Source organism: Lepidochelys olivacea (assembly GCF_965140295.1).
Source record: "Lepidochelys olivacea isolate rLepOli2 genome assembly, chromosome: 7".
NCBI classification, from domain to species: Eukaryota; Metazoa; Chordata; order Testudines; family Cheloniidae; genus Lepidochelys; species Lepidochelys olivacea.
The window spans coordinates 72,647,678-72,665,760 of NC_140417.1; the positions used below are offsets into that span (position 1 = coordinate 72,647,678).

General features: G+C 42.0%; 1 protein-coding gene across 2 annotated transcripts; it reads left to right on the forward strand.

Annotated features, from left to right (window-relative positions):
- Window positions 1–18,083, forward strand: SYT15 (synaptotagmin 15). Of its 2 annotated transcripts, XM_084634508.1 has the most exons (9): window positions 356–672; window positions 5,693–5,903; window positions 6,718–6,860; window positions 7,551–7,846; window positions 8,489–8,659; window positions 9,781–9,901; window positions 13,145–13,189; window positions 14,386–14,565; window positions 16,042–18,083. In XM_084634508.1, exons 1-9 carry the CDS (start codon window positions 666–668, stop codon window positions 16,176–16,178), a joined length of 1,311 nt encoding a protein of 436 aa, XP_084490634.1. In that variant the 5' UTR covers window positions 356–665; the 3' UTR covers window positions 16,179–18,083. The 2 variants fall into 2 exon arrangements, with proteins under 2 accessions (XP_084490633.1, XP_084490634.1); XM_084634507.1 differs by lacking the exon at window positions 13,145–13,189 and having other exon boundaries at window positions 1–672; window positions 16,042–18,080.

The window sequence follows — 18,083 nt, forward strand, 5'->3', positions numbered from 1 at the left end:
AGTGCAGAGGGCATCGCTCTACGAGCAGAAAACTCCTTTTTAATAACATGCTCTCCCAACCCTAGATATCTGTACACTTAAATACACTCGGACTCGGGCGGTTTTCTTAGCTGAACAAACATCGCCCCGATAAAGCCCGGCGTGACTTTTCCAGCAGCAGGCAGGAACCAGGCGCCTCCCCTCCCGCCGAAGAGCGCAGCTTAAAGGACCAGGAAGCCAACGGAGGAAGCGGCTTGGTGTTGGTGCTTTTATTGTACGGATGCTACAAACCCCAGGGGTGGGCGGCAGGGGCTGACTGCAGAGCCTGCTTCGTTGTCCCCGCAGCCCTTAAATACCGAGCAGCTCATCTGTGACTAGAGGAGGAGCAGGCTGGGCCGCAGGAGCGAGGGAAGCGGCGGCCAGCTGGCCAAGGACTCGCTGCCTCCCGCTCCCTGATCTCCGGCTGCTGCCCGGGAACACAAGACGCACGTGGGGAAAAAATCACCAGCTGGCAGCTGGGGCCGTGCGAGTGCTGGTGGGGGGCAGGGAGCTCGTGCACCCAGCCGCCCGCCGGGGGAAGGGCAGGCAAGGAGCTGATCGCCCTGCCGGGGACTGGAGGAGATGGGGCTGAGCCTGTGAATTTGAGGGACGAAGGATCCAGCCCAGCAGCTGAGGCCCCAGGACCCATGTCTGGTAAGTGCCGGAGTTGGCCTGTAGGGGCCCAGGGCATCCCCCGGCCAGGGGGTTGTGGGGCGCAATCGAAGGGGAGCTAGTCAGGTGTAACTTGGGGCTCAGATCTCTGCCCGCCCCACACCTAGGGCCAGTGTCCTTGGAACAATGTGGGGGTGCTGAGCCATTGAACTAAACCCCCACAGTGGGGGTGCTGAGCCATTGAACTAAACTCTAAACCCTGCATATGTTGGAAACCACTTCAAGCCAAAGGGTGCAACAGCACCCCCAGTACCCCTTGTCCTGGGGAGGTCAGGGCTGGGGCTGGACACTTAGCTGCCCAAGCACCAAGAGGAGGGCGATGCCTGGTATGCAGGGGCCACACAGGCACAGCTATTCTCCCCCTTTCACCTCCCCAATGTCTCCGGGGCCTGGATACCAAACCATTACCAGCTATTCATCACCTAGGAGAGGGGGCATGTCAGTACCAGGCTAGGTCGCCTCCAGGACCCCATGCCTGCATCAATCTCATCCTTGCTCTTCTCTGATATAGGTTCCTGTGAACCCAATCTGAACTGAAATTTCCCTCCTCTTCAGAAATCCAGCCCCTGTCCACACTGCTCCTCAGGCAAACGATTTTCTAAGGTTCCTGAGTTGCTGAAATCTCCAGATTGCTTCTGTGCTGGGGGACTGCCCTGCTCCAATCTGCTAATATGCTCCTTAAATAAATAGAATAATAAACTCTTCAGAAAAGCTTAGTTATGGATCCAAAGCAGAACTTTGCAGCTTCCTTCAACCCATCTCTAGTAACAATTGTGAACATGAACTACTATACAGTTATTCACCTCTCCTCCAGAACTCCAGCTATGAAGCACAGTCCCCCTAATTCTCAGGTCTCCCACTTGATTTTATTATATGCCCTTGGTGATTGCTTTCCTATCAAATAATTGCTTAGATTCTGTTGTATATAATGCATGTAAGGCGGAGAGAGCAAGCCAAGAAGGAAATGTAAAAGCAGATAGATTTTTCAGAAAACACTGCACTTTTCTGTCATAAAGATTTGTGCTAAGGCAAATGTGTAAACTATAATGAGAATGAAGAGGAAAATACATTGCAGATCTGAGACTTGAGTATGAATTAATATGTGAGGCACTGCTGCCTGACTATATAACCACAATACAGTTTATTTGGTATGGTATCAGTATGGTCATTTCTCAGGCTGCAGATTTACCAGAGAACGGTGGGAAGGATGGGGAGTGGTAGGAGGAGAAAGCTTATATGCACAGCTATTTTTGCAAATAATAAACAAGAGACTATAAGCCTGAGGGAGACAGAAAGTCCACCCATCAAAATATTGTGTGTGCTAAAATCAAGGATAATATCTTACATATGTTGATAGCTCATCCTTACAGAGCAAGAGGTTGGAGGAGATTAACTGAATGTTCTAACTGGTTCTGTCCATCTCTAACTTCTATGCTCTATATCATACATACAGTACACCAATTTCTCATGAACATAGGTAGTTATTTAATCATACAAACATTTTTTTTCTTATACACAACCAATCACACCTATTTTAATAGCTGTCTTTCTGATTTATGCCACACTGTATCCTCCTAATCTGTTGGCTACTGCTGTTGGCTTAACCAGATAAGGCAAACCGCTTAAAAAAAGACAATAAGCCAAATTCTGCTTTAGATAAACGGGTGAATTCTAAGCAGGTCTGTTGAATCCAGTAAAATTCCTGTGGATTTACCCAAATATGAATAAAAGATTAATGTGCTGTCAGTGGGTCAGAAATGTTTAATGGCATGATTCAACAGTGAACAAATTAATCTCACTGAATTTGCGCAAATGTTAAGAGCTCATTCTCTTTGGATTTACTTCATTGCATTCCATGGATGGCTGTTGTAGTTACACCACAACACCTATTGGTTTATTGTCACTGATGGTTGTGTGGATAAGGCTGCATGGGCAGGCTACCTAAGCAGAACACAGGATGGTTGGAAAAGGAGTAAGTGCTCAGAAATGGAGAGAAGGAAATATATTGAAAACAGAGAAATAGCAAAGAATATAAGTGGGTTAAGCTTTTATGGCCCTTGAAATGCTTGCCTTTCTTTAATATACATACATCAGGGTGGAGAATAAAACCATGAACCATACAAACATTTGCAGTGCAGATATTACACCTGTGGAACTATTTCATTTTTACCAGTGTTCATTTTATCATGGAATTTAGCTAGAAGACTTACCTTCATCAGACACTTCTCACTCTGCTCTTCAAAAAGCAATGGATAAAGATTTGTACATATGCCAGTTTTACCTACATGACGGTTTCAGTGGAAATTTATGAGTATGCTCTCAAAGACTAACAGGTAATGTGCATCTACAGAAGTTCTTTGGTCAAGAGCGAATTTCTGAGTTGCCAGTTTCCCCAAACTTCAAAGTTATGCAACAGTTAAGAAATTAGGTTGCCAGTTTAGCACATCCAGACTTTCAACCCACAGCAAACAGGCAAATGAGTTTCCCAAAGCAATTATTACAATCATAGGTTGGATATGTTTTGGTTTCTAGACACACTCTCTTCAGATTACAAGAGAAAAGAAAAAGATGACATTCATTGTTCTGAAAAGTCCATATGTTGGTTGAGAGGCAGGGGAAGATATAAAAGCAGATTAAAAAATAAACAAAAAAGAAGTATGATCACAACTTCTATTTAATCACACAGAGATCAGACTAGATCATCTAATGGTCCTTTCTGGCCCTAAAAATCTTTGAATGAATAGTTTTTGCTTGTATTGCCATGCGAGCTGCTGATTAAATACAGCACCTCTACCACACCTCAGGAGGAGATAAAGAAGAGCAGGGAATTCAGAAATAACATGTATGTGTGAAGTATAATTGGAAGTATCGCTACCAGAGAACCATTTACACACTTTGTACTATTTGGTCACTTCAAAATCTGAACAAATATTTTATCCAGTATTATTTACTGAAAGCAGACTGTGCTTGATGTTGTACAAATAAGACAGGATTCCTCTTCCATCACAAAAAGAGTTTAGAATCTAGTTCAGAACTTCAAATACAGCCAGAACAATTCAGAAATCAGAGAGAAGCCTGGTTTCAAATAACACCAAACTCTGGGAAAGTTCAGCTCCAGATCTAGACTTTGTGGCTCCGGCCCATGTGACCCCAAAACATATCACCAGGGAATAGCATGAACTTGAGAAATTTTGCAATGATCAGCATTAAAAGTCTTTGCAGAAAAAAAAATGTGTTTTAAGGAAGGGGTTTAAAGCAATAGAAGGAGGTTGTCTGGAGCCTTCAAAAGAAGAGAGAGTTAAAAGCCTAAGGGGAGTCCTGGAGTAGGAGAACACAACAGATGCAGTTAGGAGGGAAGTGATTCTGTCGGTAAAATTAATCACTTACAAAAAGTGAGGCATAAGAAAAGGAAATGCAAGGAAACCTCATAGAGGACACCAAGCACATTCAGAGCTCACCACACTTTCAGCAATCAGAAGGAATTGCAGAACTGTTGTGGCGACTCCCTCTTTTATGCCCTTGGAATGCTATACAAGGGAAGTGATGAGGGGCCCCATTGACTATGCTCACTAAAAGATTTAGGGGGCTCTTGTTCCTATGTGTAAGAAGATTGAGAGGCCACACTGAAGGAAGTGGCTTTACACCACCTCAGCGCCTCCCTCTATTCTGGGGCTGAGGGTTGACATTTTAGTCCCCAGCTCAGGTTACAGCAGCCTGAGGGGTTACTTCGCAATGCCCCCAATGCCCCAGACTGTTCCAGCAGCCAGGAACAGCCAGGTTCCCTGGATAGGAATGCATCTCTCCCCACTAGGAATCTATGTGGCATGCCACTTGCACCAAAGACTCCTGCTTGGGGTGGCATAGCACTGGCTATGGTGGCTCTGATTTCCAATGGAGTTCCTGGTCTGGGTGGTGGTGGGGCCTTATGGTCTCTTTATGGCTTCTGTATTCCAGCAGAGATAGCATAAAGTAGCTCTGGGATACCAATGAATTGAGTCCATTATCAACATCCAACTTTTGTTCTTTACTGAATAAGAGATCCTCATCAAGGAATCTCTGCATATTCATCTTAAATTAAAGCATCTTTGATATTTTGATAAATTATCTTCATTTTTGCTGGCTACAAAACTGCTCTTTCAGGGTTTCATTTTTATCTTAAGAAATCAGGATTCAGGATACAACTTTTAGATGACGTGCCTGAGCTGATCTTTTCAGATCAGGAAACATACGTATCCTCTAATTCTGTTTTGTTGTGTTTCTAAACCTCCTTTGTACTAAAGATTCTTTGCTTTGTTTCATTTTTAAACTATGTTTTGCTTTTTTCTTCATTTGGACACACTGTCTCAACTGAACATTGAAGAAAAAGGAAACAAATCAAAGTAATGGTATAATGTGATGCCTGGTATTTCACCTCTATTGTCTAGCCTGTTTTTCCTGTAATGGGAGTACTACAAGATCTCTCATGATAATTGGAATAAAAATAAGAAAGCTTTGGCATTTACTTATATTCCATGCAGGTTCTTATTCCATGCTCATCATCAAAGTATCTGATCATCTTCCAGTAGAGTATTAAGAGATGTAACTAATATCTATCAGGTGTTTGGTTCTCCCATCCTCTACCCATGGGAGTGTTTTGTTTTGGTAGGTTTTTGTTAACTATATGTTGCTATATATTTGTGTTAGAGAAAGCAGGTCAAAGAAATGTGCTTTGCAGATGGAGTGGAAGATGGTGAGGGTTTGTGACGGCCACTAGGTTCTGAAGGAATTCATTCCAGTCTCAGACTGGACCCCCAAGAAAACTCTTGAGGGTCAAATTCTATTTCCAAAGTTTCAGCCAGTATAATTGACAGTGAAATAAGCAAATCCATTCTCATAAATCTTTCAGCAAACCAAAAAACTGTAAGCTCTTAGTCTTAGGAGCATTTTCTTAAATTTAAATATTCCTGTCCAAAAAACCCTATATGTATTGATGATCCCACTTTGTATGCTTTCCTGTAACCAGAACAGGTAGCTGCTGTGGCTGGAGGTGTAATAGGAGCAATCCTTTTATTGATCCTTATTGGAATAGCAGTGTATCTGCTTTGGAAGAAGATATGCCTCCTACCTTCCTATGAGGAACTCCCCAATTCAGTCACACCAACACATCCAGATGCCAGTCTGGAGGATCAGACTTTAAGCCAGCAATCTTCGGCAATTCAACCAAAAAGCATAAGGTGAATAGACGTCTCCTTCTTCTTATGGGCTACTGTTTATCAAGCTACATACTTCTCTACCTGCCAAAGACCCAAATGTGGGACAATGTATGACAGGAACCCAAAATGATGCGGGGAGGGGGAGAAATCAGTCATGTAGGAAAGGTAAAATGCTGTGGGATTCATGCCTTTAGGGTAAGTGACTGTTACTATAACCTCAGTTCAGTAATTCTTTATTTCCGATGTATATAATATAATTTAACAATAAAAAAGGTGGGGAAACCAAATTGACTTGGAACATGGATAACTTTGTTGGTTCTCAAACTCTGATCCATGGCCCAGAGCCCTTCCTGGTGGTCCTTAGAATGAAACATTTTAAGAACCAAGCAGTGAGAATTTTGGACATGGGGGAAGGTAATTAATGAGCTAATGAAGTAGTCGACTGAAAAAGTTGGAGAGCTACTGATCTGCTCAATCTCAATCTCTAAAACAAAAAAGTTCAATTGATTCTTTTTTTCTTTGAAGCATTAATTAAAGATAAGGAGAGGGGATCTGACTGAACGTTTACTTGTATGTAAGGTGCCCGCCATAATGAGGGCCACAAATCCCTGACTGGGACCTTTAGGTGCTACCTTCACACAAATAAATAACTTTCTGTGATTTTTATATGGGCTAAGCAAGGGGTATTGCATTATCAATCACATCCACCGAAGGACTAATGCAGCTACAAACGATTTCTGCAGAACTATGGAACTACAACTAAATGTATTATTCTCTGATTGAGTTTGGTTTCCTTAGTTAAACTGGAAGAGCTGTTTGTTGTTGTTCTGAGCAGAGCTAGAAGCGTTCCGTTCATCATTCCACCAAAATTTCATGGGCGAGACTGGATTAACCTGACAAATGGAGAGCAGGTTCAGAAGGACAGTGACCCCTACGTGACTCCGGAGTCTGGACCCCGGTGTTCTTTTCACTCCTTGGGTATGATGACACTGCAAAGGTGGGACAGATTATTGGAAAGGAAGCTTGAGTACTGTGCAACACATTTGCTATGCAAATATTATACACTACAATTGTTATCTGTCCACACTCTGGAGTGGTATTGATTATATATATATATATATCAATCACAAAGTGTAGCTACACTACAGTATTCTACAGTAATAGCCCCAAACACTGTACTGTATGTTTAGATAGGAATTGGGCCAGAGTGGGGCCACCCCTTACACTGCTGTACAAGGGAGAGGGTAGAGCACAAGAAGCAAGTCTTTCCTTGCAAGTCCCTTCAATATAGGGACAACACAAGAGCTGCTGGGGGCTAGTGTCCAGTCAGTGCTAGCATCTCCCACAAGGGGCAGGCGTGGCCAGTTGCAGAAGGGAGCACGTGCTGCACTCTGGAGGGCTGGAACAAACAGCAGCTACATTCCCCCAGTAGTTGTCCAAGGCAGTCACTACAGAAGCCTCCATAACAATATTAAGAACAAAAGAGACGAGTGTACACACTCTCCTCAACCTTTAGGGGAAAGGGAATTCAGAGGCAGAATTTATAAACAGAGAAAGACTGTGAATAAATAAAAGCTTTACATGGTTTCCCTAAAGAGGCAGTAGCTGTAAGAAATACTGCTGTAGTCCGAGGTTAACTTGCTTGGTTTTGTTTTTTATTTTGCAAAGCTGGAGCTTATGTCATAGGGTCTATCAACCCAGAGCTGTACAAGTTCCCTGAAGACAAGAGCGAGACAGACTTCCCTGAGTGCAACATTGGCCGTCTTTGGTTCTCAGTGGAATATGAGCAAGAGGCTGAAAGGCTTCTCGTCTCCTTGATAAAAGCTAGAAAACTGCAGCCTCCTACAGATTCCTGCAGTCCCTTTGTGAAAATTTATCTGCTGCCTGATGAAAGGCGTTACCTTCAGTCCAAAACCAAACGCAAAACCCTCAACCCTCAGTTTGATGAAAATTTTATTTTTCAGGTACTTGCCTTTTAACTGGAATGGTACATCTGATGTGTCACTCTGGATGTCAGGGAAACAAGATCACTAGGCTGTGCAGCCAGGAGGTCTATGTCATCTCATGGCGAACCTTTCCCGGCACATACATTGTCACAATGCCCTCTGGCTGTGAGGCAGTTTATTATTATTATTTGCACTGCCAGGGCCAGGCAAGGGTGTGTGTTTATGTTAGGCACTGTAAAAAACACAAAAAAGAGATGGTCCCATACCCCAACAAACTTACAAGCTAAGTCAAACAAATCTCATTTGATATTTCATCTCCACTATTTAGTTTACACCATTTTGCCTCAAGTAGCGTAGATACTGGCATCTTAATTTCTGATTTTTTTATAATATATTACGTTTATCATAGTTCTCCGTGCATTTATACAAATCAAAATACAACCTCAAAACCCAGAAGAAGCAGTGGGCATACTGGGATGCAGATTATCATAGCTATTTTGCTTGTAAGAAATATAAATATATATCCTATTTTAAGTACAGAAACTACATGCCCTAAAATATTTCAGAGATATATGCATCACACGTGTGGTAATGATAAATTGCAGGGCTATGTAATAAATTACATTGTTATATTGAAATGTTCTGCCTATTTTTGTACAGGTTTCTAGTAAGACATTGTGTCAACGGACTCTGAAGTTCTCACTCTACCATGTCGATAAACAGAAAAAGCACCATCTCCTAGGCCAAGTGATTTTTCCTTTGAAAAATGAGACATTAACTGGTGACAGCAAACTAGTAATTTGGAGAGATTTAGAAGCAGAAAACTTGGAGGTAGGCAACTAATTAAAGAGTACACTCATTAGGCAAATACCACTCTGTTTTGTATTTTTGAGCTTTCCCATGGTGATGGGCTTACTGGGGAGACTAGGGAGTTCTACAGAACATATATGTAGTATCCGCACATGGGCTCAGATGGGGCAGAGGAAGGCAAGATCGAATATGGGATTGTTTCTGTTAAAAGATGGGGATTAGTATTTACCGGGGTCCTAACGTTCACTGTGGAGGAGGCAGTGTCACATGCAGCACTTTAACGCTTTAATGTTTCTCATCACAGTGTTTAGCACAGGAATGAAATGGCTGCATTTGTACACAGCTGTCTCCCCAGCAGCTAGGATGAGGCGTAAAAGCCAAATGAAAAAACACCTGCTGCTGTTTGCTTCTGTTATGAATTAATGAGGACACAAGAAAGGCCCAGGACAAAGCAGGATGAACGATGCTGTATCCCAAATTAGGAGGAGGGATAGGAATGCAGGAAAGCTGCTGGCAAGCCCTCAGGGAAAGTTTTTCGTGTGTGTTAATATGACTCCGTGGGTAACACTTTCCTAACACATCAAGACGGTTTGACCACCATTTATGTAAAGCCAGAAGCTTGGTTAGTGACAGTTCTAAGACTACCTCATCCTGAACAGTGCAGGGTTACTCCTGCTGGTGCTGGGGAACTGGGAGGAGGAGAAGATGGTTTCCTGCCTTGGGGGGTGAGGGTGCAGGGGGGGGAAGAGAGAGAGAGAGAGTGTGTATAAGGGTGGAGGGTGGGAAATGACACCTTGATAGCGCTGGGTGGATAAGAGGCACAGCTAAGACTGGGATCCACAAAGAAGGGTCAAATCCTGTTCACTGATGTAAATAACTATTTATGTGAATAAGGGCAAGCAGGTTTCAGTGGGAGGGGATAAAGTCAGAATCTCCTGCAAAGAACCAAAGAGCAATAATCACTATGTAGGCAATTATACCAGTGTTGGATTGTTCCTTTCAAATACCTCTAACAGTGAAATTCAGAGATGCTAGAATTCATGTCCCATTCCTAAAGTTGCAGAAATCACTGTTTTCCAATATATCTGACTGAAAAGAAAGCCTTTTAGATGCATTTTAATAGTGACCTTCCGCTTCCAAAGCCTCCTTCAGAGTACGGCGATATCCAGTTTTCTCTCAGCTACAATGACTACCTGAGCCGTCTCACTGTAGTGGTGCTGAGAGCGAAGGGATTAAAATTCCAGGATGAGAGAGAGATTGCCAGTGAGTATTACCTTCCTCTGTTACTACCCCTGGATTCCTGTTCTGGTTTGCTTCTTCCTGGCCCATCTTCCCAGTGCTTACGTTAAGTGACTCCACTGACCGGCCAAACACCAGGGAGATTTAATTTCTGCACAGAAGCAAACTGTGTTGTGTTCCGGTGCTAACTAGATTTGGATATTTGCTGTTTGCGTATTCATTGGGTGGGAAAGTGGTTTGCAGAGAGGAGGGAAATGAAAGGAAGGCAAGACACTTAGCAAATCCTGTTGTGTCCTGCTTTGCCTCCATTACAACCTAAGGAAGCTGCGGGTAGAGCATTGCACCGGTGAATCTGCTGTTACAGTTGAGAGAGCATGTCCAGGACAAACCCTGTATTTCTGAAGTTAGTGTTCAGCCCAGAAGCAAATGATTTTTGGAAGGTCTGTTGGGCCATTTTGGAGATGTCCCTGGGATTTCAGCATGTGGACTGAAGGCAGACTAGGGCTCAATGGGCAAGGAAATCTGTTGAACATGTCCGTTGCTCAAGACAAAGATTGATGGCAAGAAAAAGCACAGCAGATAGAGGAGGCAGGAAACATGGCTTTGGACAAGTATACAGTTACCACTGAACTTTCAAAGCATGAAAAATGTATATAGGTTTAAAATGCATATATATTTGTAACAGCACTAATATAGTCTGTTAGTAGATGTTTGCTGCTCAGGTAATAGCTAGCAAGACACTGACATTCCCTTAGTTTTAGGTCTGATCATACCTGTTCTTTTTAATGATTTGAAATCTCCAAGTGCTAAAATCACACAGGCTCTTTAATTAAAGATGGCCATATACGAGTGCACAGTCAGGCTTTTTTCCAGTATGTAGATCCAATGTGAATCAAAGCTTGTGTGTGGCACATCTTGATAAGTAGGCCCTGTCCTTGAAATAGGTCTCAACCGGGCCTCCATTTTTGTGGGGCATAATATTGTGTCTACAAATAAGGAGGCGTGTGGGATTGTGCCTGCAATTAACTGTGGATGCAAATGGTTTGGCCTGGTGTCCTTGGCCAAGCTTTGTTCTCCCAACATCCTTTTATGTAGTGAATATCAGCTGATTGCTGTCCTTCAGTCTGGGGGGAAAGTGGAGACGGGGGCTGCATTTCAGAGTTGATGTATGTAGAGAATGGTCCAAAACCCCGCAGATCCAAACATCCTGAACTGGTGGATATTCAAATACATCTCTGAATCCAACAGTGTCCGTCTCTAGTGATTTGTGAAGTGATTGGAGATAAAAGGAGCCATATCAATGTAAAAGATTTTCTCTTACAGTTGAGTACAGTTTAATTTTCTCTACAGAGATCTTCAGTAGCTGTATTTGTAAAGTGCGTAGAGTGACAGTCTCATTGATGGAGATAAACGGTCTTTGTACAAGATATCTATAAAGATCCAGGCAGTGGGACTCATGCTATTAACCCCAGAATGAATGCTCTCTCAAAATTTTTTATAACATTACTAGAGATGAATTTGCCTTGTTTAGGCCAGGAATGTTGTAAGAGGAGTTGTACAGTAGGAGCAGCACTGAAAATACCCATATTTCTAGTAAGCAAAGTCCTGACCTAATAGGCAATGCCTCTGCAGTAAGAGGTAAATAATGGACAGGCAGAGAACAACTATTATAAATGGCACTAGACAGCGAACAGCTAGCTAAGATAAGGATGTTTATAAAACTGACTTCCGGGAGATGAATTGCAAATGAGGTGAATGTAGGGTCCTTAGATTGGAAGAGGCTAAGGCAGGGGTTCTGCAACGTGTGTGAACTCTGTGTGTGTGTGTGTGAACTCTGTGTGTGCGTGCACACACACACACACACACACACACACACACACACACAAGCGCATTCCTCTCACAGCTCATCTCTGCTCTGGCCCAAAGTGCAGGATTTTAAATTTTGCAGCAGTAAAAGTCTGATTAAATTTGCTTCTTTCAACACATCGGCCATTGAGCGACTGTGTTAATTTGATGCCAGTCTCTTGCACATTATTACAGTAATCAGTGCACTGACAGGGCTGTGGAAGCTCTCCAGGAGGAAGGAAGGAAGGAAATGCTGTCAATAAGCAATTCCTCAGGATAAATGGCTAAAATTTAAAGACCTTTAAACAAACAGCCCTTATTTCCTTTGATAATGCCCACTGCTACAGCTGACTTAGTGACTGCAGATTCTCTGGCAAATCCTAAAGGGAAGAACTTGATTGAGAAGGCTCTTACAGTTTATAGGCTGTCTGTTTCCATACTGGTTGTTGTTAATTATGATTATGTGTATTACTATAGCCCTTAGGATCCTCAATCATGGACCAGGGCCCCAGTGTGCTAAGTGCTGTACAAACACAGAACAAAGAAAAGGTCCCTTCCCCAAAAAGCTGATCTTGAGAGCAAGGGCTTTGAATTCTATAGCAAGGTATAGGCCAATAAGGGAATGTTTACTGGTTGATTAAAACTTGAGTGACTTTAGTGCTTGTGTAAATGAGGAGTAGCTTGAGCCAGGCTTAGTGCAGGCAGTTTATGGGCTAACTTCTTTAAGCCAAGGCCTACCACAATCGACATACCTCAGTCGTTGGGTGAAAAGCCACCTACTCTGAAAAATCCATGGTCTCTCTTGAGGAGAAACTGCTGACTAACTAAGTTTGTGATGTAGATAAACAAGGACTAAAATGTTAATCTCCAAACTCCTGTTTGGAACCACTGATTTCCATTGATTTGAAGGGGAGCAGGATCAATAAGTCACCTGAGATTTAAGTTGAACTCAGGTCCCTATAGATGAAAATCTCATGTACTATCTACAGTGGGTCACAGAGCATCTAAAACATCATCTATAATTTACTTGAACTTCCAAATGTCCCTTCAAAAGCTGGTTCTCTAGCTATAAGGATAATCCACAATGATACCAAAACAATTGTTCTTCTGATCAAAGACCATTATTCATGCAAAACCAAGATATGAGCTAAAAGGAATTGAGAAATTACATCACTCAAAACCAATTTAGCAAGATTAAAAAAGAGACTGGATATTTATATGGAAATCAAGAATATCCAATTATTATGTATCTAGTTATCATAATGAATTATAACAACATTTTGGAAGGGATATTAAATCATCTGCTTCAGGGTTTAAGTCAATCCCTAACCACAGAGACCAGGAGGAGATCCATGCTGGGTGAATGTGGAAGGGAATTATCTTACATTTGCCTATTGCTGCGTTTTTGCCCCTTTCCCTCAGAGACTGGATACTGGACTACACGGACCTTGAGTTTGACTCAAAATGGTAATTCCTAAACTTTATCTTCAAAAACTACTAATTGAAAGTGGGGTTATGTTCTTACTCTGAAGATGATTGGGCTCCCCATACCATTCCCCAGTGAATCAGACTGTTCAGGACCAGCCTTAGCATATTTTTAATTAGTTTTGCAATAAAGACTGGAAATGATGGTGTGCCTGAGTGGCAGGGAGTAATAAACAATTGCAGCAGAGGAGCTCTTATTTCTCCCTCAGGAAAACATTACTGTTTAGCCACCAAGATCAACCTTCTTCTATGCTTGCCAGTGAATACTGAAGCTGAAGAGGGAAAATGGAATCATTTAGAGGCTGCTTTGGCTCTTATTTTCAAATGTTGGCTGAACACCACTGAGGAGCAGGGTCAGTCCAGACAGAAAGCAAGGAAGACTTTTTCTTGCTATTCTTTCCCCACCCCACCCTTCTTTTTCTATTTTGCACGGTCTCTTAGAACAGTGGTTCTCAAACTAGGACCGCCGCTTGTTCAGGGAATGCCCCTGACAGGCCAGGCTGGTTTGTTTACCTGCCACGTCCATAGGTTCGGCCGATTGCGGCTCCCACTGGCCGTGGTTCGCCGCTCCAGGCCAATGGGGGCTGCAGGAAGGGCGGCCAGCACATTCCTTGGCCCGCGCCACTTCCCGCAGCCCCCATTGGCCTGGAGCGGTGAACCGCGGCTAGTGGGCGGCGCGATCGGCCAAACCTGCGGATGCGGCAGGTAAACAAACCAGCCCGGCCCGTCAGGGGCTTTTCCTGAACTAGGGGCAGCCCTAGTTTGAGAACCACTGTCTGTAGAAGAAATAATCAACCAACCAAAGAGACAATTTTAAACAACCACCAGACACCTCTTTATTTCCCAACTGCCAATACCTTCTGCAAATTTACCCATCCACTCAAGGGAGGATAAAAAGTCAATGAGACGCAACTATCTGCTTAAGTGCAGTCTTGAACAGGGATTCTGCCTTCCTGAATGAGGGTCTAAATAGTTAGTGTATTCACTAGATAATGTCATTGCATATTGCCATCCTTCTGCATGTATCATTAGGCTTTCATCTGATTAGTTTTATGACCTAATTTGATTTAAATATAGTTTCTGAAATCATGAAATTGTTTTGAATTATCTTTATCTTTTTCCTCTCAAGTGCCCCTGACATGTTGTTTTCTTCTTCTTGGAATTTTTTTTCACCTCAGGTGTGTATATCAAAGTGTCCCTAATGAACCACAATAAATTCATTAAATGTAAAAAGACAACAGCTGTTCTGGGATCTCCCAATCCAGTCTATAACGAAACCTTCAGCTTCAAGGCAGACCAGACGGAGCTGGATACAGCAAGCCTGAGCCTCTCTGTGCTCCAGAGTGCTGAGGGAGACAGTAAGAAAACAGAATTTACTATATCTGAGATATACTAAAGCTCTTCCTAGGTTCTTGTACATTTGCAGAAAGGCAAGGTTTACTCTTGATAATTCTAAACACAGGAGAGTCACAGTAACCTGCATGATAACCATCAGGAGCTAATGGACAGCCAGGTATTTCAGAGGCTGTTGTTTAGATGACTAAACCACCAGAAGAAAGCTTAAAAGAGCTGGCATTTAAAAAATGGTTTTAAATACAATTCATGTTAGCTGTCATTCATTCTATAGCATTCTAATCATGTACATTTTTGAGTCTCACAGTGAGGAAAATGAAAAACAATCATTTTAGAGCCATTCACTAGTCTGTTTGGGTATGTTCCTTACATATTTTTCAGAGATTGGATATATCTGGAATGTTCTTTGATATTAGATATCTAATATGATATTAGAATGACATTTGGAAATTCTCCACACATATACTCATAAATCCAATACTTGCTTTACAGCAACATCAGTAAAGAAGTAATCTAGACAGACAACAGTTTGTCATTTGAAATTTGGGTTGGGAAAGAGGGAACCTGTTCCAAAGATTTGAGATTAACTGAAACTTTAAATCAGCACCAGAACTGCTACAATCTAGTCAATTTCTGTATATTAGCAGCTGCATTCTGCTCTCTCTCTAGCCCAAGCATGAATTCAGTATTGAAATGCAAAAGCTTTCATGGGGTTACCATATAAAATGTTTAGGTGAATGGACTGGCTTTGGGGGATTGGTAATGGCCTGCATTGTAATTAAGATGTAAACGTATAACCGTTTTTATGTGAGGATCTTAAAGTGCTTTACACACACGAACACTTCTTTGTGAGACAGGTTCAGATGACATCCCCATTTTACATATGGGTAATTGAGGCTTGGAACAGTTAAGTGATTTGCCCACTGTCTCAGAGTCATTGGCAGAGCCAGAAACAGAACCCAGATCTTCTGACTCCCAGTCAGGTGCTCCACTAACTAAATATGCTTCCTCCATGAGCCAAAAGCCTTTCACCTTCCAACATTGGTCTGAATCCTAGCCAACTTGGTGGTGACCACAGCAGGGCACATCTTTGAAATACATCTCTAGGTGGAAGGATTTGAGGAGATAAAGATTGGTCTGCCCAGAACTGTAGCTCTGACTGGCAGTACACTGTAAGTGATGGAACAGGCTGAAGCTGATCTGACTGGGTGTGCGCTGCCTGCAATAGCTCCCAATAGCCGAGTCACTGGTGGGAACTCTGCCATGGTAGGGGTGATCATCTTTAATGTGTGTGTACACTGAGAGAACACTATATCCCCAGATCTATAGCACACACTTTGATTGGAAATTTTGATTTAAAAAATACTCTCTCCTATTATACAGAGAGTAAAAGAAATGCTGTTGTTTCACCCCGAGGTAAGAATCTAACCAGAACATAGTAAGGGTGCTGGCCACTAACCACACTCTTTTTTTCTATTCAGAAACCCACCTGCTGGGTCGTGTAGTGGTTGGGCCCTTCATGTACACGAGGGGCAAAGAGCTGGAACACTGGAATGAAATGATCAGCAAGCCCAAGGAGCTGGTTAAACGATGGCATGCTCTGTGCCGCAACACCTAATTGAGCAGCATCACTCTCTCTGAACAGCACCTGAAAGACAAAGGACTCCTTTAAAATGTAGACACACTCATATTTTTTCTGAATCCAAAGACACGCACAGAAAACCTTTCCACCATTAACCTCTGCAACCAGCCAACAACTTAACATTTATCCTCCATTAAACATACAGAAAACTCAATCTCTCCTTGGCTGAAACAGAGTCTTCTCTCTCCCTCCAAAATGTTTTTCCAGTACTGTTTGATCAACATACAATAGATCACACAAAGCAGAAAGACAAACCAAGAGTGCTCTAATCCCGTGACCAGTTATTTGAGCTGCTAATCTTGGCCCTTGGTCACTAATTTCCTCATTTGGACTGAACCCCAAACAAGCTACAAACGGTCCTCAAGGATACTGGGCCTGATTCACCACTACACTATTTCAGTTCTAGACGAGTGCAGCTTTACTGAAATTAATGGAGTGCCAAAGGCATAGAACTGGACTAACATAATGGGGCCAATCAGGCTCAAAATATGTCAGCTGAATACAGTAAGCACAAGAAATACTTGAATTATCCAGGACAACTGCTTTATATTTCAAATCTAGTGTAAATCTGAATCTGGTTTATAATGACCCAGCAGCCATAACACATTTCTGTGAATCTCAACATAACACTGTACTTCTATCAACAGTTTAGTTGAATGTCTGCTATTGACTCCAAAATATAACACACCTTCTGGTGACACTGAAGACAAGGTAAAAGTATTGAAAATGGTGGCTAAAATTCTGATCATATTACAGCCTTGTTATTAGCTTAAACTCTGGCAGAATGAACTGTTGTGGTGGAGGTAGTGGTGATTCCTTCATTTCTTTATTAAGTAAAGTGGATCAACTATATTTTAATTAGAATAAAAGCAACAGGACAGCTGTCACTTCTTGATGGCTCACCTAGGACTTGAACACAGTACTTTTTACATCCTAACCTAAATTCATAAACCAGACCACCAAACTGCCTTCTAATGCAGCATTTAGTATAATATGTTTCAATCAGCATTGTAATCTTTGCAGTTGAGATAAAACAGACTTCCTTTAAAACCGGATACAGTGTTAATTAACCTAATATGTTAAAAGTAGAGCTCTCTTGAGAACCAGAGCACTTTTCCTTTTGAAAACATTGCTGCTGTCTGAAGGTGGTAGCATGAATTGGAATATGTCTGAAATGGGCAATAGTACAGTAGGTTCAAATCTGCCTGAGGTGCCAAGTGAAATATTTTGGGGGCTTCAATCTAATTGGGAGAAGTCATGTGGGATCCTCATATCTCATAGTTTGTTATGAATATGGTACAAGAGAGGTCCAATATTGGTGAATCAGGTAAAGACATATTGGACTGGTTATGTGAAGAAACTTGTAAAATACCTGGACACACTACGTCTGTCTTGAATCAATACTATTAAGTCCCCGAAACTTTGAATAGATCTGGTTTCCCAATTCTATTCCCCAAAAGCTGTTTAAAAACAGTCTAATATCAAGCAAGTCTGATTTGAGGAGGAAAACAATATACGACAGTGTGCTAACTATATTGTTATAGTAAAATTGTAATGGACGCTAAAATTACTCTTTGTGCATCCCCCGCTTAAGGTAGTAAAACCTAACTAATTTGGCTGTAAATGAAGGTAAACAATAATGTGTTTCAGTTAGTTAGGTTTTACTAGATGATGTGTGTGTTTATGTAGTTTAAATTTGTAACGTACTATATCTGTTAATGCTGCTAGGCTAGGAAACAAAGGATTTTTGTTTCTTTGCTTGCACTTTTCAAGTTGACAGCAAATCCATCTCTGTCTCGCTGCACAGTATCCTGTATGTAATTAAAAAAAAACCAGTACATTGCACCAATGCGGTCTCCTTTATCCATGCTTGTTATACAT

Coding starts and splice junctions, on each gene's coding strand:
- SYT15 (XM_084634508.1), top strand. Junction 8,660..9,780: donor TAGAAGCAGAAAACTTGGAG/GTAGGCAACTAA, acceptor CCGCTTCCAAAG/CCTCCTTCAGAGTACGGCGA. Junction 14,566..16,041: donor CCAGAGTGCTGAGGGAGACA/GTAAGAAAACAG, acceptor TTTTCTATTCAG/AAACCCACCTGCTGGGTCGT.